The sequence below is a fragment of the Typopeltis vanoorti genome, chromosome 15, assembly GCF_054136105.1.
Source record: "Typopeltis vanoorti isolate ZY-2024b chromosome 15, IOZ_Tvanoo_1.0, whole genome shotgun sequence".
NCBI classification, from domain to species: Eukaryota; Metazoa; Arthropoda; class Arachnida; order Uropygi; family Thelyphonidae; genus Typopeltis; species Typopeltis vanoorti.
The window spans coordinates 13,129,194-13,154,736 of NC_143563.1; the positions used below are offsets into that span (position 1 = coordinate 13,129,194).

At 37.2% G+C, this 25,543-nt stretch overlaps 1 protein-coding gene across 1 annotated transcript in view; it reads left to right on the forward strand.

The window, feature by feature from the left end:
• Window positions 1-25,543, forward strand: part of LOC150098395 (cAMP and cAMP-inhibited cGMP 3',5'-cyclic phosphodiesterase 10A-like) — a 158,424-nt gene that overhangs the window by 57,052 nt on the left and 75,829 nt on the right. Inside the window, exon 3 of the mRNA XM_090405520.1 lies at window positions 1,929-2,040. Within this exon, the coding sequence (XP_090261646.1) occupies window positions 1,929-2,040 (112 nt within the window). The remainder of the gene's footprint in view (window positions 1-1,928; window positions 2,041-25,543) is intronic.

A 25,543-nucleotide genomic window follows, 5' to 3' on the forward strand; every position in this document is an offset into this window, starting at 1 on the left:
AACTAATTGATAAGTTGATTTCTAATTCAAATATAGAGAAAATTTATATTTAAAGACTGCGCCACTCCATATCTGAATTAGTTCAAGAATTGAAGAAAAATCAACCTTCAACTATTTCTCCTTAAAATATATACTGGTCGAGTATATTTAACTTATTTATCTCTCCCGCTTTGGTTCGAACATTTTATGAATGGTGCAGTAAAAGAGATTCAGGCAAAATACAACATTAGATTAACAAAACAAACATTTAATTTTATAATCACAAATTATACACTTAAGATCAAAATACTAAATAAGTTATTATAAACACTTCAGCCTTTCTGATAATACTGTCATACAAATTCAGACAATGGTAAATCTGTTATCTCTAATACAGTCTTCACACAGTTCACTTAACACTTAATAAAGCTTAATGTCATAAAATTCCTTAGTGATCATTCACATTAACATCTCATAGTTTTTTTTTTTTAGTTTCAAATACAATTTATTGGTGGCAATACTTTTTCACAAGCTTATACTTTTAAATCTATGCTTCAGCTAACCTCCGCAACAGTTACTGTTAGTATAGGGATATTCTAGGAAGAAACACACTCATATCTCTGCATAGGAATATTAATGGTTGGAATATTCTTACCGACAATTTTCCTTCTTCATATACTTATGTGCGAACACTTTTTGTAACTGTATACACTTTAATCAATTAACGGCACTCATTTAAAAAAAAATCTTCTTAGAAATAACTGGATTAATTAATGGTCACAATACACACAATCAAACGTTCTTGCATAGATCAAACCACTTGCACTACATTTGACATCACTTAACTAATTCAGTGTTCTACTAACAACTCTTGTACTAAGGTAACACACAGTAATTCCTTAACTTGAAGTTTAATATGCACAGTTGCCTACTCCTTCGACATCAATTTAATCCTTTAGGTACCATAATTCTTAACACTGCTATCATTAAACTCAACTTTGTTGCCTCTAATTATTCTCTAGTTACTTCGTGCTATGCTTCAAGTTTCCGTGTGTCCTTGAAAGGTCGGCCCTGAAATTAAATCTCAACTCAAGTATTGCTAGTCTATTTAGTAGTCACTCAGCTGTTTTCCGTAGCTATAATTGTTATTCTACAACTTATTAGCTAACTACCTCTCGACTAGTAGACTTTATTTAGCTCCTTGAGTGACTTGCCGACTCGCTATTATCACACTGTGATTCCCGAATGCTCCGATTCCAACCTAAATGCCAATCTCTCTCTCTCTCTAATAAATCTCTAATGCTCCCCCTTTTCCAGCGTTCCTCGCTTTTTATATCCGTTCTTCCCGCCTAAATTGTTCATGTGATTTCTTTCTAAAACTCTTTTCAATAAACCTTCTCACGTGGTGTTCCAAAAACGTGCTCGCTCACTTACATACGTTTCCATGACAACCAAACAAAATATAATAAAATTGAGGTATTGTATAACGCTAAACTTCTACAAACAGGAACAAAATAAGAATATTTAAATTTCAATTAATGCGCAGTTAAATTATCAAATACAAGTTCTTATGATATTAACATAGTAATAATTAAAATAGATTAATAATATTTAATACAGTCTTTTCATTATTTATACATATATCTTTGAATAATTAATTAAATATTAGATAAAATTAAAGTAGTTATATGAATATTAAATTGTAAAATAAGTTGTTTACATTAAATAATATTTACAAGTCTAGCCTTTGTGATGGAAGATCATGTTGGATTCTGAAGCAAATAATAATTACTCCAATCTCTATATAATCAGAATCCAACAATAGACTTGTTTTTTTTAGAAAGGACCTCCCACGATGAGTCTTTTGGCTCCATGGAGGCCTGAATAATAATAAAATAATAATAATAATAAAAGATGATTTGTTTATTTTAATTTTCATTCCTTAATAGGTCAATAATTAAAAAAGCAATGATTATTGCTGCAGATTTGTCATCTAGTTACAAGCCATGGAAAATCCATCAATGGTCAGCTTATGATCTCTATGATGAATTCTATAAACAAGTGAGTTACTTATTTAGATTTTTATCAATTGTTAAGGAAATTCATTTCTCAAACTAATGACAGATTCCCATTGAAAAAGCATTATATCTGTCACTTCATGCAGTCAGTCTAATATTTGCCCTTCATTTGGAAAGACCTGGGTTGAATACTGATTATAATGACACAGTGATACACATCACTTCGAACCAATGATACATAATAATACATAATGATATGAATCCTTTCTTTTAGGCTTGCACAGTGATCCAAATACATTTTTGAAAATTATGGAGACAACTACCCTGTTTGAGTAAAACTTTAGTTTAATATAACTAAACTCTACATTCGACGTTTCGACCTTTACATCAAGGTCATCTTCTGGAGCATATGCACTATATACAGAGAATAAGCTACACTACAATCTATCTGGTTTGTTAAAGTTACTGACCAACCATTACAACAATTGTTGGCCTGACCTCTATTGAAAAAATAATAATAATAAATAAATAAAAATAAAATAAAATAAATAAATAAAATAGAATATACATCAACTTTAGAGTCCTATTATTAATATTATATGTTGGCCGTAGAATTACTTTGGGCACAACAACAAATCTATGTATGTGTGTGTGTGTGTGTGTATATACCCAAATATCAACAACAATGGTGGCATGAACATTCCAAGAATCTGGATGGCACACATTCAGCCTACCTAATGCATAACTCAAGACTCTAGCCAACTTCTAGCTAGTATTAGAAACCATTCCATACCAACTGGTTGGAATGTACACGTATAATCATATTGTAAATATATATATATATATATATATATATTTTTTTTTTTTTTTTTTTTTTTTTTTTCAGAATTCATTTTTACTCGGTTGGAATATTATTCAAAAAACTTTAATGGCTGTTACCGAGAGAACAGTCATTAAAGTTTTTTAAAAAAAAAAATATATATATATACATATATTTACAATATGATTATACGTGTACATTCCAACCAGTTGGTATGGAATGGTTTCTAATACTAGCTAGAAGTTGGCTAGTCTTGAGTTATGCATTAGGTAGGCTGAATGTGTGCCATCCAGATTCTTGGAATGTTCATGCCACCATTGTTGTTGATATTTGGGTGGTTTATCAGAATTTCCCAGGCTTCCTGTATAATGTATACATAATGATACATGTCACCATGAACCAAAAATTGGTAACACTTCTAAAACTACAAAATCTCACTCACAAGGAAATACTAGAACACCACAATGTGGTTTACAAATTTCATTCCCAAAAGGATTATGATATCATCTATACAGGTTCTACTATCAGATGATTATGGGCAAGACTACAAGAACACTTCCATGACTGCAACATTCCTATTCCAGAACATTTAAACAATAAAAAATGGAACAGATACAAAATACAGGGAAAACAGTACATGCCCTTGAACAAAACCACACCCCACAAATCAGCAAGGCCATAATAATAGATATACAAGAAAATGAAACAATGCTTAGAATATCAGAAACGATAAGCATAAAATGTAACAAAAATTCCATAAATTTCCACTGGCCCTACATAATCTCTGAGAGTTGGGAAGCTTCATAACATAAAAATTAGTTCATGACTCTGACCAATAGGAAACAACACAGATATACCAAAGACAGAAACACCAAGTCGGTATGACATAGCCTCCACTCCCCCCATGAGCTCCGAAGACAACACACTGTCAAAATGGCTCACACTCTGTTACTCCTACCCCTGATCTTATCCCATCATATCCTTCCCCTTCCCCAAAAATTTCTATTTTCACTCCCATCCCAAAGTATTCTCTGTGCCCACCTTTAATAATATTTTTAAAAAAACAAAAAAAAAACGGGTTTTTCAAAAAGTTCACATAACCCTTGCCTCACTAATAATTCTCCCACATCTCTCTCTCTCTACCCCCACATTTCCAACTTCCCTTCCTTTCTTTAACATCAGATGAATGTATATTACCACATGCTAGGATGCTGCTGATTAAGAAAACAGCCAGCAACACCCTTCAATGGTATCTCGGAATTATTCCTCCTATATATTCTTCATACATCCAGTGGCATAGCTGAGGGAGTGTGGAGAGGGCAGTCTTCCCTGGGCAGCACTTTGAACCTTTTTGAACTTTTGCAGTTAATTCTAAAATAGTCTCGAGAACTCAGTTATTCCAGATATTGTAATACTACTGCAAATTTTCCTCACAATTGCTGTAAGTGTTGCTAGTTGTGAGAGGAGTTTTTCTAAATAAAATTTGATTAAGAATTACCTGCATTACTATGAAACAGACTTTACCAATGTCATCGATGATTTTGCTAACAGAAAAGCAATAAAAATAACATTTTAGAATGTTGAAATTAAAGTTTTACTTCAAAAATAAACATAGTGTTTTAATTTATTTCCCTATATGTCATTTTGACTTTTTGTAATATTTTTGGTGTGTATTGAGAGGGGCGGCAAACTCAGGGACTGCCCCAGGCGGCAACAGCTCTAGCTACACCACTGCATACATCTGTCTATAACACATCAGTAATGCCCTAAAATTTGAGTCAAAAGCCAATGGCATTATAAAGAAGGGGCACTCCTAAACAAAAATGGGCTAAATAGCCATAATGATACAGAGCTAATTTCATACAGAGTAAGATTTTTACTCCTTGAAATTCAGGTGTTTCATTCCACAAAAAACTAGCCAAAGAATACATAAAGTTCATAGACATAATAACTCCCCTTATAAATGTTTGCTTCTGCTGTAATCATAAACATACTTGTTAAAAATTATTATTGTTATATACTTTGGTTGCTGAGTCTGCCTATAAATAAAACTGAAACTTGGTTAAATTGGAAGTATGATGTTGGTTAGTGAAATTGGGAGTATGATGTTGGTTAGTGAAAATGGGAGAATGATGAACACTAAAGAGGATATAGTAGAGGTGTTAAATGAACAGTTCATTAAAGTATTCCATCCTTGTGATTGTAACATAATGCAGAACTTGAGAGTAGTGGGAATCGGGGAGGAACCACTGATGGTGAGAGAGCAGGAGGTATATGAGAAATTGAGTAAACTCGATCTCAACAAGGTTATGGGGCTTTAAGATATATCACTGTGTGTGGTAATATTCCAGGAGTTAACAGCTTTAATGTACTTTTTTAACATGACTCTTAGATTAGCCCACGTCCCAAAGAAATGGGACGTGTGCTGTTCCACTTCATAATGGAGGTGATAAGACTAAGGCTTCAAATTATAAGCCAATCTGCTTCTCTAGAGTTGTGGTCAAGATGCTGGAGAAGCTAGTGAGGACAAGGATTCAGAACTGGATGGACAGCAGTAGTATTCTCTTTAATGAACAGCATGGGTTTGCTAAAGGAAGATTGTGTTTTAGCAATCTGCTTACTTATTTATAGCAAGATGACAAATACATTGAACAAGAGAGATGCATATACATTAGTATATTTAGATTTTGCGAAGACTTTCGATAGATTACCACATGACAAACTAGTAGTTAAATTGAAAGAGATAGGATTGGATAGTAGATTAGTGCATTGGATTGGAGATTATCTGTCTGATAAGAATCAACATATTATGTATGGGAGAGTGATATCCCAGAAGAGAAAAGTCACTAACGGCATGCCCCACAGGTCTGCTTTGAGGCCGTTATTGTTTAATTTATATGTAAATAACATTGGAAAGGGCTTATTTGGTGATATACAATTGTTTGCAGATGATGCAAAGTTGGGGAGAGTTATGAGAAGTAGATGAAATATTGTAGCTTGGCAAGAGGACCTAAATAGACTGTCTGAATGGGCGAGTGTGTGGGGGATGTCAGTTTACTATTGCAAAGTGTAAGATTTTAAAATTTGAGAAGCAAAGATGGAATGCAGAGTATAGGATTGCTGGGGATGTTTTGGAGGAAGTGAGGAGATGAAGGATTTGGGAGTTGTGGTGGATAGAGACTTGAAATTTCGTGGATATTTTGCTAAAAATTGTGAGGACAACACATCAGATTATGGGAATGATGCAGAGAACACTATCATGTACAAGTAAGGATGTTTTGATTCCATTGTATAAGACTTTGATCAGGCCGCATATGGATTATTGCACACAGATTTGGTCACCAGGTTTTCAAAAGGATGATGATATGTTGGAGAGCATCCAGAGATATTTCACTTGGTTGGTTTCTGGACTCTGGAATGTGGAATATGAGGACGGATTGAGAGAATACAAATTACAGAGCCTAGTGAATAGAAGAAAGACGGGAGACATGCTTGAGATGTATAAGTTGTTAAGGGGGAATTACCAGATTAATGTGGATGAGATTTTTCATTGTATATCTGAAGACAAGGGGAAGAATAAGAGGTCATCCCTGGAAGCTGTATAAGATGGGTGTGAACAAGGGGTTGAGAAGTAGATTTTTTGCATGAAAAGTAGTGGATGATTGTAATGTATTGGCTGAGAGCATGGTGAGTACAGGGACAGTGAATGCATTTAAGTCATAGTTCAATGAGCTGTGTGTGTATGAGTGTGACCTCCCACAATGAGTCAAGAGACTCATTGTGGGAAGTCACAGTGAGTCATGGAAGCCTGTTATGATTATTATTATTATTATTATGCAGGCCTCCATGGAGTCAAAAGACTCATCATGGGATATCCTTTCTAAGAAACACAAGTCTATCAAGACTCATCATCAAGACACAAAATCTATCATACTACTCCTTAAATGCATTGACCATTCTCGCTCTCACCACTCCATCAGGCAATGCATTCCATGTTTCAACCACCCTCCATGCAAAGAAACCACTCCTCACCCTCTTCCTCACAGTTTCCTTTCATAACTTCCAGGGATGGCCCCTTGTCATGACTCTTTCCCACTGTTCAACCAAGCGAAAGAACTCCATAATGTCAACCCTGCAATTACCTCTCAACAGTTTAAAAGTCTCAATCATATCACCCCTCCTTCTATTCACCAAACTCTTCAGTCCACACTCCCTCAGCCGATCCTCATAACTAACATTGTGCAGTCCCGACACCATCTTTGTTATCTGCCTTTGTACCCTTTCCACAGTTAATTTATTCCCTTCAAATCTTGGGGACCAGATCTGAGAACAATAGTCTAAGGTTGGTCTGAACAGAGCCTTATGCAATGGAATGATAACCATTTTATCTCTGCAGATCAGTGTACTTCTCATTATTGCAGCAATCCTCTGCGTTACCTTCTCTACCTTTGCAATATATCCCCTAAATTTCATGTTTCTATCAATCATCAAACCCAGATCTCTTGTCTCTGCTACTTCCTGCAGTTTAACTCCTCCCATAGAGTATGCAGCGTCCCCATCGACGTGTCCCAAACCTCAAGACCTTACATTTTGCTGCATTAAACTGACACTCCCGTTCATTTGCCTGTCTATCTAGCTTATTCAAATCCTCTTGCAGGCCTACCACATCTGCACTATTACTAATAACCCTTCCCAGCTTTGCATCATCCGCAAACAACCGAATATCCCGTTGCAATCCATGGACAATGTCATTGATATAAAGGTTAAACAATATAGTTCCCAGTACTGCCCCTTTGGAACCCCACTTGTAACCTTCTGCCTCTTTGATATTGCTCCACCATACACTATCGAACAGCCAATCCTTAATCCAGTTGATCAATCTGACATCCATGCTGCAACTTGAATATCAGCTTATCATGTGGCACCCTGTCAAATGCCTTTCCCTCATCTAATGCTCTTGTAACTTTATCATAAAAGGCTAGCATATTGCTAAAACAAGAGTGCCCCTTCAACAAATCCATCTTGACTTTCACTGATAACATTACCCTCATCTGCCCAATGCTGTATATGGTCCTTCACTACTTTCTCCAAGATCTTACTAACTACTGATGACACACAAACTGGCCTAAAATTAGACACTGCAGCTACTGCCCTTATGCAATGGCACTATCTTACCTTCCTTCCATTCCATGGGATCCTTTCCTGCAGCCAGACTTTCATCAGGTCCAGGGCACTGTCAGTTCAATAGCACATTCTCTCAAAACTCGTAGTGAAATACCATTCAGTCCCACAGCTTTACTAACAACCAGAGTACACAGTATGTGGAACACACTCTCCTCCCGCACCTCTAAACCTCGAACCTGCTCTGTTCCTCTAGTATTCAAATTGCCTCCTCCAGGATGATATACTCAATAAAGTGTTCATTGAACAATTCCACTATGTCCTCTGCATCAGTCACTCTATTCCCATTTTTATCCCACAATATCATTCTTCCACAGTCATTTCTCCTCCTACTGGCCACATAGCTAAAAAATTCCCTAGGATTTTCCTTGAATCTAAGGGCCAATCTTTTCTCATATTCCAGTTTCACCTTCCTTACCATACTAGTCACTCTTCTGGCCTGTGTCTTATATTCTTCATGCATCTTCTCTTCACCTGTCTCCTTATATCTCTTCCATAGCATCTTTTTCACATGCAGCTCCTGTTTAATATTGTTTGTCATTCACCTTACACCAAATTGTGTCCTCTTCTTCATTTGTGGAATACGGTTTACCATTGCTGCTAACAAATATTCCTTCACAATTTCTCAAGCACTAATGATATCCTGGCCTTCCAATTCCTCCCTCCACGAAACTTCCCCAAGTTGATGTCTAAGACTCTTATAATCACCTGCTTATAATTCCACATATGTTCCAGTCTCTTTGATTCTCCTGCATGTCTATTCATCTTCCAAGTCAAAACTACATGGTCGCTCTCTCCAACTGGTGGGAGAGATGTCATCTCAGTTATTATCAACTCTTCTGATGCTATGACCAAATCCAAAACTCTTGAACCTCTTGTTCCCTCTGTTACATGTTGCCTAAGACATTTGTCCCTCAAGAATTTTAGAAATTCCATTCCCTTATTGCTACATGCATCTTCTTTTCCCCAATCTATACTGCTGTAATTAAAATCTCCCATAACAATCATTCTTCTTGCACTTGCCATGCTCAACTGTCTCAACATCTCCTGGTCTCCACCCTCTGTGCTCCTTGGTCTGTAGCAACACCCCACTAAATATTCTGTCTTGCTCGCCTCCACCTCACACCATATGCTTTCAAAATCATTAGTGTCACAGCCTTCCAAAGCTTCCACTCTTAGAGGACATAGGTCATCACTTGTCATAAGCAGTACTCCATCAGCACACTTTCCCTTCCTATCCTGCCGAATAATGCTGTACCCAGCAACTTCTATTCCTGTTATGTCCTCTTCTGGTAACCACGTCTCTTTGATCCCAATAATCTTTGGCCAGGCTGATGCTATCGGTGCCACCAATTCCTCTCCCTTATTCCGAATACTCCTGGCATTGGTATAAAGCAGAAAAATGTCATTGTTTCTATACCCAGCATTATCCCCTTTAGACTCCACTGGGCTCAGCATTACCTGATGTCATCCCCCTTCTCCCAAGTACCCATTCTCACAAGAGGCCACCCCTGCTACCATCCACACTGACACATTCAGAACAGCAATCTCTCCAGATGCCTACGTCCTTCCTCATTCAAATGCATGCAGTCTCTCTCAAATACAATTCCTCTCTGCTCTCAAACGCACTCGAAGCATCCACATATTCGAATCCTCTCTTCTGACACATTCTCACTATTATGCTCTTCTGCTCAGCACCTAGGCAACACATACACACACTATCTTTCCTCTCTCTGTCTTCTTTCGTACAGCCTCAAGCAAGAATCTGATATCTCTCGCTGCCCTATTTACACCACCACTCCTCAAGTCATTTGTTCCCACCATCACAATCATCTCACCCACACTTTCACCTCTCTTAATTGCCAGATCCACACTTTCTATTGCTCCTCCTAGCAAACACTCCTCACGCAATCTATCTTGAACACCACAGATCATTGAGTCCCCATACATTACACCTCTTACCACCATATTCCTCGATTGCTCACATGCATCCCTCACTCTTTCTCTTGTAACAGTTTCTCTCTGTGCTCCCTTACTTACCTGCCTTCCTGCCATCACTTTATCTCTAGTCCCTGTTTTCCCTTGCATTCCTCTCATTCCTTCTCTCCTGCTGTTTCCATTCTTTCCTCTTCTATCATTCCTATATCTGACACTCATTCCCTCTCTTCCACTTATCCTATTCTCACCTTTTCTTTCATTCATACAACTCTCTCTCATTCCCTCTCTCTTCTACTGTTTCTATTCTTTCTTCTTCTGCCATTCCCATAACTCTCTCTCAATCCTTCTCCTCTACTATTGTTCCTATTCTTCTCTCATTCCCATAACTGTCTCTCACTCCTCCTCTGATTCGCCTTGCATTCGTCTCTTCCATTCGCTTAATTTCATCTGTCACACTTTTCATCTCATTCCCCAGACTTTCCACCTGCTCTTTCAGCTGATCTATCTCTTTCTGCAAGTCAGCCATTCATCCTCCCAATTGAGACTATCTCCTAAAACTTCAGATTCATTGAACCTTTCCATACTTCCCACTCTTATTATTTTATTCATACTTCTCTCATCCTCTATCATACCCGTCATCTCTCTACGTGGAGAATCTCCCGTCTCTGACTCAATGAGGTCAGTTATAGTCTTAACGAGGTCGGTTATGGTCATTTCTAAATCACCAAGTTCCTCCCATTGCCTGCATTTTACGCATATATGTTTTCCCCCTTCTTTCTCCTGCCACATATACAATCGCTGGGTCGCATACATTCCACAAGTCCCACATGCTACAAAATCCTGTATGATATCGCGCAAAATGGAGTCCTTAAATGGGGGGGGGGGGACTTGGCGATAAGCCATTTGTAATTTTAACTGTTGCTGCGGCCATTATTTAAAATAGTGTCGCTAATTAGTGTCAAAAAATAAACGTTAAATAAATACGAACAATTTCAAAAAATAAACGCTAAATAAGTACAAAAAAATTTCAAACAGAACATTTAAGTACACTAGATATAAATAAATAAATAAAATGAAATAACCAAATAATGAAAACTTATCCTTCGTCATGTCTTCCACCGTTATGCATTTGATTCTGACCCCGTCTTCTCGGTAACCAAAATACACAATATCACTTCAAAAAACAACCACTGACGGACACTCGTATTTTCCAGAAAATAACTTAGCACTACAACATTTATGTTGTTGCTACTGTTTATGTATGGGATGTTGGCATTGGATGCTGGTGATTTGTGATGTGTATGTTAGTGTTAATGGTATATTAACTTTGTTGGTATATTTTCCAGAGTTTGTGTTTTAATGTTCTGTAGTTATCTATGTGTTTTAAATTTCTTGGTAGGTTGTTGAGTTGCGTGGGTATCTGATGTGATCTCACAAAAGAACCGTATGAATTATTGAAGGGTGTAGGGATGTAGAGAGTTGTTGTAGGTCGTGTTATCCGATATGGTCTCTGTTGTTTCGATAGGTGATGTTGAAGTAATTCCTTGTTAATGTCATGTAGTGTTTCGGGTTTTTAATGCTCAGAATTCTGTATATTGCCATGTGCTTCTCGGATATTGATTGTTGCGTGTAAGGTGTCCAGATCACTGTTGACACGATTTTCCTGTGTAATATTTCTAATTTTGTTAGGTGGCTGTTTGATGTGTTTGCATAGACTGTAATTCCGTATCTGAGTAGGGATTCGTAGATACCGGATATAGTTTTTTTTATGTTGGATGGAATAATGTCTTTAACTTGGAAGAGTTTTGCTGCGATGATCTGGAGTTTGGTGTGTAGGTATTCTATATGTTTTGTCCATTTAAGGTGGGAATCTATATAGAGACCGAGGTATTTTGGATGTGTTACAGGTTTGATTTCGGAACATTGGCAGATATTTTTGTTGTTAATGCAGCGGTATGTGTGACAGTGTATCGATAGTGATGTGGGGCATTTGATTCTTGGGTTGTGTATTATCAACATCTGTGTTTTGATGCCGTTGTTTAGAATTGCTTTTGGTGGAAGTATGTTGTGATTTCATTTAGGTCTTGTTGTGCTTTGCAGAGAGCCGTGTTGATGTCTGTGTGGATTGCTAGTAATGCAGTGTCATCTGCTTACTGAAATATTTGACTTCTATTGGATATGTTATGAACATCGTTAATGTATATGTTGAATAGAGTGGGTGATAATATGGCACCTTGAGGTACACCGTGTTTTATTTGTATACTCCGACGGTGACATGTACCTATTTTTGTTACTTGTGTTCTGTTTGAGAGGTAGTTCTTGAACCATGTGTGCAGTGTTCCTCTTATACCTATTGAGTATAGTTTAATGAGTAGTATGTCATGGTCATGTGTATCAAAAGCTTTGGTTAGGTCCAGTATAAGGACGGCATACTTGTCTTTGTCGAGAGCTTTGTTTATTGTGTCGGCGATGTCTTCTAATAAAGTGATGGTGCTTTTTGTTTTCTGAAAGCCGTATTGGTTTTGTGAGATGATGTTGTACTTCTGTAAATAGTTCTGTAGTCTGGTGTGTGTTATTTTTCTAGAATTTTTGAGATAACTGGTAGGGTAGCTATTGGTTTGTAGTTCTGAGTATCGTTTCTTTTGCCGTGTTTGTATATTGGCATAATTACTGCAGTTTTAAGTTGCTGTGGAATAATGCCAGTGTCGAATATTATGTTCACAAGTTTCAAAAGTATTGGATTTATTTGTTCAAAGTGTGTTATAAGGTCTGTGAGTCTTATTTTGTCTATTCCTGGAGTGGTCTTTGGTTTTAGTTGTAGGAGTGCTTCTTTCAGTTCCTGTTTCGTTACAGGTGGAAAATACATTGTTTGTTGTTGACTTTGTGTGGATAGTTTTTTGTTGATCATTGGTAGTTTGTCTTTTTTGAGTTGTGTGATGTTATTTTTGAAAGCATGGTTGAATGAGTCTGCTAGTTCCTCTTGGTTTGTGTCCTTACCGAAGCTTTTTGCAATAAAATCTTGTGCTGAAGTTTTCTTTTTTCGGATTACTAATTCATTGAGTGTAGCCCATGTTTGCTTAATGTTGTTGTTATAACAGTTATATGAAGTTATATAACAGTTATATCAAACTATGGAGAGTTTTGAACATTTTTCATGTTCAAAGTCCATACAAATGTCTTCACTGAAGATTCGGCTGTATTGATGATTCAATTTCTCTGGATGATTTTCCATATAGCTTGAGGTCATCAATGTATAACAAATGAGATAATTTTCCTGTTTGCTTTGATGTTTGATATCCAAAACTAGTTTTTTTTTTTCTTTGGAAGTAATGTTAGAGGAATTAGTTCTAGGATGAACAATAAAGGTGATAGTGAGTCACCTTCAATAATTCCTCTCTTGATATGTACCCAAATTATCTTCACTGATTATTAACTGGGTTTTCCAAGTGAGCATGACTGCTGATATCAATTTTCTGATGTTTTTACTTACTTACTTTAAAAGTTTCTAAACATTTCATAATTCAGCTATGTGGAAAAGAATCAAATCATTCCTGGTAATCAATCCATGCCATATACAGGGTGATTCAAAAAGATGGGCTCAGTTTTGTAAGTCTATATATCAACCATAGAACTAGTGACAAATATGATGTAAAGGTATATTTGATTATACTCACAATAAAGTTTATAGATGTTCAATTAAAGCTTGTAGATGTTCAATGTGCCTCCCTCCCCCTCTGATCGCATGGATAACATCAAGACGGTAGCTGAATTCTTCTCACGTTCTTCTCCGATACACACAGTTTGCCCGAGCTTTTTCCCTTAGACAGACAACCTGTTTGCTCAAATTGATAATTCCAACGACAAATGCTCTTCCTCATTGGAAGTTTAATGTCGAAACAATGACAAAACACATGCTGCGCTGCAGTCACCAACCCAGTTTTAATGAGCTCACAAATGCAAAACATTTTGTGCTGCATAGTAGCCACTGAACTGCTGCATGGCTGTGCGCTAGGCAAGGACCTCATTCACATACTCTGTACAGTTCAGGAAATATAGCTGTACGAAATTGAGTCCATCTTTTTGAATCACCCAGTATAAGTTGGCTTTTCACTTTTTTATTTTTCAGAATATAGTTAACAATTGGCCTTTTGTTCCTCTGGATTTTCTGCAACACCACTTTTGTTCAATAGGCAGATGTTGGTGCTATGATAAATATTGACTATAATCTATTGAATATAATCAAAGTTGCTGGAAGTCCAGTGAGTAAATTAAATGTTGTTGGCAAGCAAGTTATTGGGTGGTAATTACAGGTCCTTTTTTCTGGAACAGTTCCTTTTTTTTCTTTGTTTTTGAAGATCAGAACTGTCCTTCCGGTTGTCATCCACTCTTCAATTGAGCCTGTTTGCAATGGGTTCTTAAATTGTTGAGCCCATCGAGCATGAGTACTGTGTAGTACTGTGGAAGTAGTATTACAGTACTGTGGAAATTAATGAAAGTGTGCAAGAGAACAGAATGAAAGAAAAAAGAGTAAAATAGGTGATGAATGATTCCAGGATAGCAGTATATGGAGATTCCATAATAACTGGGTTAGTTACTAAGAGAGTCCATAAGGTCTGCTATCCAGGTGGGAGAATGAGTAGGATAATTAAGGCGTTGGACATGAGGAAGAAACGAGCAAGAAAGTTAGTCATGATTTTGGGAAGAATGATCTAAGTGGACATAAGAAGGATGTGAGGATGAATATAAGGAGACTATTGAGAAGAGTGAAAGTTAACAGTGTAGTAGGAAAGGTTGTCAGTGTTGCCAAGGTATGATGATCAGTTGCGACAGAGAGCCAAAATCATGAATTGTATGCTAGCAGAGCTCAGTGAGGAGAAGGGAGTGAAGTTTGTGGATGTATGGCATATGTTTGAGGGAAGAATGAAATTATACAAGTGTGATGGGTTGCATTTAAAGGGCTTTGGAATGAGTGTACTGGAGAAATGTTGCTGAATGAAAGTACAGTGTGTGTGTGAAAGAGACGAAGGAAAAAATCAGGACAGTGGTACTGAAGAAGGTGACAACATTGCTATATTAGTAAAGCTATTTAATAAGGTCTATGATACAGGCATATTCCCACAAGATTGGTTACAGTCTACCTTCATCATGCTACCTAAAAAAACAAATCCAAAAACTTGTAATGACTATAGAATGATCAGCCTAATGAGTCATGTTCTCAAAATGTTCCTGAAAATAATTCAAAAAAGAATATACAGAAAATGTGAAGACACCATCAGTGATACCCAGTTTGGCTTTAGAAACGGTTTGGGAACAAGAGAGACTCTTTTCTGCTCTCAAATCTTATTCCAAAAATGTGTTGATCAAAACAAAGAAGTCTTCATTTGCTTCATTGACTTTGAGAAAGCATTTGATATAGTCCAACATACTAAAATGATTGCACTATTAAAGAACATTGGATTAGATCGTAAAGACATTAGGATCATTCAAAACTTATATTGAAACCAAAATGCATCTGTTCAAGTTGATGACATTATTACAAACCCCATTAACATCAAACGAGGAGTAAGGCAAGGATGTGTGCTTTCACCTCTTCTTTTTAACATATACTCAGAAGCCATATTTCAAAAAATCTTAAAAGGAAGAGAGGAAGGGATTAATGTAAATGGTGAAATCAGTAACATCCGATATGCTGATGACACAGCTCTCCTGGCTGACAATATTCAGGATTTTCAAAATCTTCTGGAACTAGTGAATGAAGAGAATGAAAAAATGGGATTAAAAATAAATATCACCAAAACTAAATTCATGGTCATAAGCAAGAAACCAATTCTTAATTCATCACTTTCTTTAAATGGGAAACAAATAGAAAGAGTGACAAAGTTTAAATATCTCAGATGCTGGTTAAATGAAGAATGCAATCCAGAAATGGAAATAAAAGTTAGAATTGAAATGGCAAGAAAAAATTTTCTCCTGATGAAATCAATGCTGTGTAACTGCAACTTAAACTCAGAGCTTAGAGTATACATGGTTAAATGCTATGTATAGTCTGTACTGGTGTATGGTGCAGAAACTTGGACCTTGAAGACAACATCAATAAAAAAACTTGAAGCCTTTGAGATGTGGTTATATATATAGACAAATGTTAAAAATCCCATTGGACAGCAAAAACAAAAACGTCCAATCAGGAAGTACTGGAACAAATGAGGAAATCACGTGAAATTTTAGATACCATAAAAAGAAGGAAAACTGCATATCTTGGTCACCTACTTCGTAATGAAAAATATAAAATACTTCAATTGCTTATAAAGGGGGAGATAAATGGAAGAAGTAGACAAGGAAGATGAAGAAAATCTTGGCTGGCAGACATCAGACAGTGGACTGGCATGAGCTCTGAGGGACTGTTTAGAATGGCTGAGGATCGCTCAAAATTTGCCAAGGTGGTCACCGACCTTTGATAGGAGATAGCACTCAAAGAAGAAGAAGGTACTGAAGAGACAGAAAGGCTTGTAAAAGTGCTTGAAATAGTAGTAGTAGTAGTGTGAGAGATGAAGAGAGAATGGGAATGCAAGAGAAACGGGCGAGGGGCTCAGGTGGACAGGGAGACATGGCATAGGAAGAGTGGATGTTGAAAGTGGCAGTGAATGTGTGTATGAAGATGGAGTATATTGCAATGTGGGTAGGGAAGTTGAGACAGCAGATATATGTGGTAAGTGGTGATAAAGGTGATTGGGTAGGTGTGGTGAGATAATCACAACCAACAGATGGCTTGAATAGAATTGGTTATAGAAACACTGCTGTGTTTGTTTACAAATGCTAGAAGTATCAGAAATAAGGTGGATTAAATGGTTTCACTGATTGAGTTTATTCACCTCAAAATCATTGCAATAAGTGAAACATGATTGAATGAAGATATCTTAACGGGAATAGAAATTATTATTATTATTACATGACACCTCCAAGGAGTGCAAGGACTCATCAAGGGAGGGCACTTCTTCTACAACTCTCTATCTCCACCACTCAATCCATCAATTACAATGAACAGCAACTACCATCATCATCTACACCAACGCCATCTACCACCCATCACCACCTCTAGTATTTTCACAGACAATCACAAACATCCATGCCCACGCAGGATTCGAACCTGAAGCCTTTTGGCTGCAGAGCGGATATGGTAACCACTCAGCCAACTAGGAGATTTAGTTAGCCGAGTGGGTGGATATGGAAGGATACAGTATTTTTCGCAAGGATAGAAAGGTCAAGAAGGGAGGGGAGTACTGCTGATGATAGCAAGGGAATTAAATCCACATAACGTAGATATGAAAGGGGGAAATAGTGGCAATGGTTATGAGACAGTGTGGTGTAACGTGGAGCATGAGAGGAAGACATATTTAGTTGGCTTTTGTTATAGTCCTGGGAATGTGGAGGGTGGTGATGAAGAAATGTAAAAACAACTTGGATTAGTGAACAAAGTAAGGGTAATTATTATGAGTGATTTTAATTATGGCGGTATAGATTGGAATGAAGAGATAGCATTTGGGAATAAGGAAAGTGAATTTCTCAAGTTCTTGAGAGATAACTATCTCAGGCAGCACATAAAGAAAGGCACACGAGGATCAAGAGTTCTCGATCTCATCATTTCATCAGAGGATGTAATTGTTAGAAGAGTTTAACATTTTCCTCCAGTTGGTGAAAGCTATTATGAAATAATCAGCTGTGTTTTGGCTAGACATATGCAGACATTTGTGAGGAAAGGATATATGTGGAATTGAAGGCTGGTGATTATGACAAGCTTAGGAGACAGCTTGTAGCTATAACATGGAATGAGAAGTTGAATAGTAAGGAAATAAATGCTGCATGGGAACTGACAAAGAAATACATAACAGCATCAATGTGTAAATGTATTCTGAAAGCCAAAAGGCTGAATAAGGTAGGTGTAAAATGGATGAATGAGGGGCTTATGCATGAAATCTGGAAAAGAAAGTACTTTGGAGCAAATTCAAGATGAATTATAGTAATAATCAGTCACATGAATTTCTTCTGCAGAAAACATTGTTGAGGTATTCAGTAATCAATTTATAAGGATGTTTCATCCAGATCAGGGTGGAATCATGAGGAACTTAAGTGTAGAGGACATAAGAGAGGATGGCTTAATTGTGAGTGAACAGGAGGTGTTTGGCTAGACATATGCTTTGGAATGCGGAGTGTGAAGACAGATTGAGAGAATGTAAGTTGCAGAGTCTCGTGAATAGGAGGAAGAGGTGGAGAGATATGATTGAGATATATAAGCTAATCAGGGGCCTTATTAACATCAATCTTGATAAAATTGATGTCAATAAGGCTATTGGATTTGATGACATCTCACCATGCATCTTAAGGGAATATTCCAGGGAATTGACAGTAGCACTGGCATGCATGTTTAATAAAAGTCTTACGCAGACTTTTATGGGTAAAATTCCACTGCATAAAGGTGGATAAGGCTGTAGCTTCAAATTATAGGCTGGTCTGTATATCTGGAGTTGTGGTGAAAGTACTGGCGAGATTGGTGCGAAGTAGGATACAGAAAGGGTGAACAAAGACCTGAAATTCAGGGACCACATTGCACAAATTGTGAAGATGTCACATCGGATAATGGTAATGATGCAGAGGACTGACATGCAGAAATAGAGGAGTAATGATACCATCGTATATTATTATTATTATTATTATTATTATTATTATTCAGGCCTCCAAGGAGTCAAAAGACTCATCGAGGGAGGTCCCTCCTAAGACATAAAGTCTGTCAAGACTCATCGAGGGGAGGTCCCCCCCGAGAAACACAAAGTCCATCATACCACTCTTTAAACTCACTGACCGTTCTCGCTCCCACCACTCCATCAGGCAATGCATTCCACGGCTCAACCACCCTCCACACAAAGAAACCACTCCCCACCCTCTTGCTCACAGTTTCCTTTCGTAACTTCCAGGGATGGCCTCTTGTCATCACTCCTTCCCGCTGTTCAACCAAGCGAAAGAACTCCCCAGTGTCAACCCTGTAACCACCTCTCAACAGTTTAAAAGTCTCAATCATATCACCTCTCCTTCTTCTATCCACCAAACTCTGCAGTCCACATTCTCTCAGCCGATCCTCATAACTATCCTTGTACAGTCCTGAAACCATCTTTGTCATCCGTCTTTGTATCCTTTCCACAGTTAATTTATCCCCTTCAAATCCTGGGGACCAAATATGAGAACAATAGTCCAAGTGTGGTCTGATCAGAGACTTATACAACGGAATGATAACCCTCTTATCTCTGCAGGTCAGTGTCCTTCTCATAATAGCAGTAATCCTCTGTGTTACCTTAACCTTTGCAATATGTCCCCTAAACTTCAGGTTTCTATCAGTCATCAACTCCAGATCTCTTGTCTCCCCTACTTCCTCCAATATAACTCCTCCCACAGAGTATGCAGCATCCCATCGATGTTTCCCAAACCTCAAGACCTTACATTTTGCTGCATTGAACTGAGACCCCCATTCATTTGCCCATCTATCTAGCTTATTTAAATCCTCTTGCAGGACTACCACATCTGCACTATTACTAATAATCCTTCCCAGCTTTGCATCATCTGCAAACAACTGAATATCCCCCTGCAATCCACTGGCTATGTCATTGATATAAAGGTTAAACAATATAGGTCCTAGTACTGAGCCCTGTGGGACCCCACTTGTAACCTTCTGCCTCCTGGAAACTGCTCCACCATACACAACTCTCTGATACCTATCAGACAGCCAATCCTGAATCCAGTTGACCAATCTGACATCCAGACCCATGTGCTGCAACTTAAATATCAACTTAAGTATAAGATCTTGATCAGGCCTCATATAGATTATTGCGCACAGATTTGGTTGTCTGGTTTTCATGGTGATGAGGATATGTTGGAAAGAGTCCTGGAAGATTCACAAAGGTTGTCAGTGGTCTTTGGAATCAGTATGAAGACAGATTGAGAGAATGTAAGTTGCAGAGTCCCGTGAATAGGAGGAAGAGGTGGGAAGATACGATTGAGACATATAAGCTGGTCAGGGGTTGTTATCATGTCGACATGGAGGAGATTTTCATAAAATGGGCAACGGGGCTAGGAAAAGAGGTCATTGCTGGAAACTGTATAAAGAGGATGTGAGCAGAGGCATGAGGGAGCAGATTCTTTGCATGAAGAGTGATTGGTGAGTAGAATGCATTGCTTGAGTGTGTTGTGGTGTAAACACATTGAATCAGTGTAAAGCACAGTTGGATGAGCATTGTTTGCAATAGTGTGTACCTCCCACAATGAGTCTCTGACTCCATGGAGTTATTAACCCAAATGTTAATAGTAATAATAAGTATTTGAACCAACCATGCAGTTGATGCCTTGTGCAGTCCAGTTCTTCATTTTCTTTGCTTGCCTTTGGATTATTTCTGAAGTTATTACAAAGTCTTCCATCTGAGTAAAATCTTTAATCCAGTTAGCATTTTTATTATGTTCTTTTGGATTCTCCCAGAGCTGCTGTCAGAACTTGAGAATTTCTTCTGCATCTAGGTGTTCAACATTGTGTTTGGATTTTCCATCAATATTTTGGTAAAACTGATGTTGGCTAGTTCTAAACTGAATATTTTGCCTGTATAATTTATTATACTTTCATATCAAATAATCTTTTTATATCCAACTTGGAGCTTCCTTGATATTATTTTTGATATAATAATGCACACTTGATAAGTAACAGAAGTGTCTTACACTCCTTTCACTCTCTCAGAACCCTACCAGAGTTGAAATGTAGATTAAACAGCTTTGTCAGTGATTATCAGTTTTCTTGCACATTCACGTGACACATCAACCAACATAACATCCAATTCTTCACATTGATATTTCTTAATATGTTGAATAATTTTAGTTTGTCTACCTCAGTTCTCAAACCATACGCTATCACATGGGCAACTGCAGTATCTCCAGCTGGATTTCTATCCTTGCAAAATTATCACTTAATATATTAATTATTTCTTTTGCTTCTGTCATTTTCCTACCATCATTACTGATTAATGTTATCATTTTCATCATCATCATCAAATTCCTGACATGTACCCTCAAGGGGGGGTACAGGATATGATAGTACTACATAAAAAATTTACATCATTACTAACTTCCTATCTACAATTTTCCTCCAAATCAGTCTGTTACTTGTCAAGACTCCAACATTATCAGATTTTATATTTCTATCGTCTAAGGAACTTTGTACTGTATCAATCCACCTATATCTTCGTCTTCCTCTAGGTCGTTTTCCTGCCAACCTGGCAGAGAACACTTGCTTTGCTAATCTTTCCTCGCCCATTCTGTGTAAGTGACCATACCACCTGAGATTAGCTCTGCTAAAGCATTCCTGGATGCTGACAATGTCTAGTTCTTTCCTAATATCCTTATTTTTAATATGATATTGCCATTGATGCCATCTGTTTACACCTCTAATCTTTCTCAGGACTCTCATATATATGTGGTCTCTAGTCTTTGGTCAAGTGTTTTACTTCTGAACCAGCTTTCAGATCCATAAGTTAAAACTGGTTTGAGCACTGTCTTGTATACAGCTAATTTAGTGTTCTGACTAATTTCTCTCTTATTCCATATGAATTTATTCAATTGACTTCCTACCATACCAGCTTTGTTGATTCTGTTGTCTATTTCCACATTTAATTTACCATCTTCACTAAAAATCATGCCTAAGTAGTTGAAATGTTTTACTTGTTCCACAGGTTCTCCATTCACAACACAGTTGACATTTCCAACGATTCTACCTATTTTCATTGTCTTTGTCTTTTTATTGCTGACCTTCATACCATATCTATTACAACAGCTATTCAATTTAGTCAGGGAATCTTGCAAACTTGAAGTGGATTTATTTAGAAGTATAACATCGTCCGCATAAAGCAAAGAGCATACATTAACATCTCCAATTCTGATATCATGTTTAATACCACTTTCCTTCATAATGTGATTCATATAGATAATGAATAACAGAGGGGATAATGTACATCCTTGTCTCACATCAGATTTAACATTAAACCATCTTCCTGTACTTCCTTCAATTCTAACTGCTGACTTACAACTCAAATAAAGACTAAGTATTGCTTGATATAATGCCACATTGACACCATATAACTGTAGCATATTGAATAGCTTCTCTCTCTTGGTACCTTTTCATATGCCTTTTCCAGATCTACAAAACTTAAATACAGATCTTTTTTATATTCCCATGCTTTCTCAACTATTTGTCGTGAAGTGAAGATCTGATCCTGACAGCCTCTATTTGGCCTGAATCCAGCTTGTTCTTCACCAAGCTTTCTTCCACAATTCTTCTCAACCGTTTCTCAAGTATACTGGCATAATTCTTTCCAGGAACACTCATTAGGGAAATACCTCTGTAATTCTCACATTCAGTTTTATTTCCCTTTTTATATATCGGTATGATTGGAGTAGAGCTCTAATAGTATTTTGTCCCTCTGTCTAGGCCTTCTGAACTATGCAGTGCAGCCACTGTAAAACTTTTATACCACCATACTTCAGCATTTCTGGTTAAATATCATCTACTCCTGCTGCCTTTCCACATTTCACGCCTTTGATAGCTTTTTCTACTTCAGGAATACATGGATATGTATTCCTGACTGTATGCCTGTTGAGTGTTTTTTACCACTGTGCTATCACTGATTGTTTTATTTAACAATTTTTCAAAGTAATTACTCCATACTTCAAGGATATCTTTTTCTCCTGTTTTCATGTCACCTTTATCATCTCCAACTCCTTTTACAGCACTCTTTCCTCCATTTCTAAGCTTCTTCAACAACCTCCAGAATATTTTGCCACCTTCTTGATATTTATTTTCTATGTTCTTGCCAAAGTCCTCCCATGACTTTTGTTTAGCTAGTTTTTCACAGTGTTTCGCTTTCTTACATTTGTCTCTGTATTCTCTAAGAGCACAAGCTGACTTATTTGCCAGGAACTTTTGATATGCTTTCTTCTTTTCCTTCACTGCTTCTTTAACTTCCTGTGTCCACCATGGAGTTCTGATTTTTCTATCCTTGCAGACAACCTCACCACATGCCTCTCTGGCTGAATCAATCAAGGTTTTCTTCAAGGCTTGCCACTGAATCTCCAAGGTTTGGTTCCTGTTCTCAAACTCTTTCATTTGTTCTTGAATAATCTTTGTGTATTTTAGTCTACAGTTCACATCCGAGAGCTGCTTGACTTTTATTCGCTTTAAAACTTTCTTACATGTTCTTCTTTTCAATATGAAATTCAATTTTATCCGGCTCAAGACTAAATAGTGACCACTTCCAATTTCAAATCCTCTGTACACTCTGGTGTCCTGCACCAGGCAGAAAACATCACTATGAACAATAACATAGTCAATGAGACTTTTTTTATTCCTTGCCTCTTCTTTCCATGTGAATTTGTGCACATTTTTATGTTGGAACATGGTGTTAGTAATAACTAGTCCATGTCCTGAGCAGAAATCCAACAGGTATTTGCCATTATTATTAGCTTTGCTCTTTTCTCCAAATTTCCATCATTGCAAAATTATCACTTAATATATTACTTATTTCTTTTGCTTCTGTCATTTTCCTACCATCATCACTGATTAATGTTTTCCTTCCATAATCTTTCTTCCTCTTGCTCCTTACATAGAGAAAATGTTTAGGATTTCCTTTGACCTGCTTAGTTAATTTCTTCTCATAATTTGATTTAGACCTTCTTACTATGTTCCTCCTAATAATAAAATAGGTGTTAAAATTGGAATAGTTAAAGCAACAGTTTGGAGTATTGCAAGTTATGGAAGTGAGTCATGGACACTAAGAAAGAGAGATATGGAAAGAATTAATGCACTGAAATGTGGTGTTATAGAAAGATGGAAAAGATTAGCTATACAGAAAGAATATCAAATCAAGAAGTTTTAAGATGAGTTGGGATGGAAAGAACACTGCTAAAAAATATTATGCAAAGAAAGACAAGATTTGCAGAACATCTTCTGAGAGGTTCTTCGGGACAACTGACAAGAACTATATTACAAGAGAAAGTTGAGGGGAAGAGAAGACGTGGAAGACCAACTAGAGAGTGGTTTAATGACATCGTGGAATGAACTGGTTTAAGAATGATGGAAGCGACAGACAGACAGAAATGGAGAAGAGCTGCTCATCTGCTGCAACCCTCTTGCTAGAGGATGATACCGGATGACGACAACTATGTTCCTCATGCCTTGGCTGTGCTTTTTATTACTCACTGGCATCTTGATCATCTTTTTCTTTATATTTTCTCCATGTTTTTTTGTTTTTCCTTTTAGCTGCTGCATTATGATGCTACAAGTCCATTTAATGCCTGCATTTATCCTCTTGACACTGGGTATGTAGTCAGATACTATTTCTCTCAAGCACCCCCCCCCCCCACACACACACACACAAAACACCATTTCTCATGCAGTACTGACATGCTTCCTTAGTAGTTTCTTATGCTTATAGCACTGCTCTATTCTTCTTTCTAAGTTTGCTATGATACTGGACACTATAGTTTCTATATATACCCTTTCTTAAATGAAAGCTTCACAACCTCTCAGGACAAGACTGTAAAGTCACATCTCCTAATTGGAGGAAGTCACTACCTTGGTTGTGGATACATTTTCGGATGCTGTTATCAGATCCAGCACTATCAAACTGCTGATCTCCTCTGTCACATGCCAGGTCAATTAATTATTCCTTAATAACTATATAAATTCCATTTCATTCTAACCGTTCGTCCTTTCTTCCCTTCATACTTGATGCCTCTTATTAATTAAATTGCTCAACTGCAATCATTATACTAATTAGCTTGCAAGGCATCAACAGCTATGCACTCCTCAGTCTATAGCAGTAACCAACAATATATTATATGCTGTTGGCTATCTTACTCCAGATTGCCTCAAGACAGTATGGCAGGAGGTGTCGTGAGAAGTAGTGATATGTAAAGAGCACTCCCTTTTGAGATAAGTTTTTTGAAATAATTAAATGTATATAAGTGTGTATGCATGAGTAAGAGTTGTGTACACTTCCAATGTTATTAGTGTGTGGGATTTTTTTGTTTAAGTTTATTTACAAATTCTTTGAAATTAGAGCTCAGTATACTAACCAGGAAAGGAAAGATGGTAGAGGCTTTGTCCATGCAGGAATTCAGTTTTGATTTCAGTCATTTCGTGAAATTGAAATGTAAGGTGTGCTATATGTACTCATTTGATTATATACATAAATTGTGAATATTTAAAACAGATGGAAGGAGGGTGTGTGAAGTGTGAGCTGAACGAAGATTTGATGAGTGCTAATATGTTAATAACTGAAAGTGTTAGTAGCGAGAATGCTGCGAGGAGGATGACTGCTCATCTGATAGAAAAGGACGATATGAAAGAGCAGCAAAAAAATGACAAAAAAGTTTTGAAAAGAGAACAAGTGATCTGAGAGACTTAACAATCGATGGTAAGAAAGACGAAAGTGATGCAAATGTGACAGAAGTTACAAAACAAAATACAGTTAAAGATAAGGTGACAAGCGGTGTGTTGACTGTGAACAAGCGTGTATGATGCAAG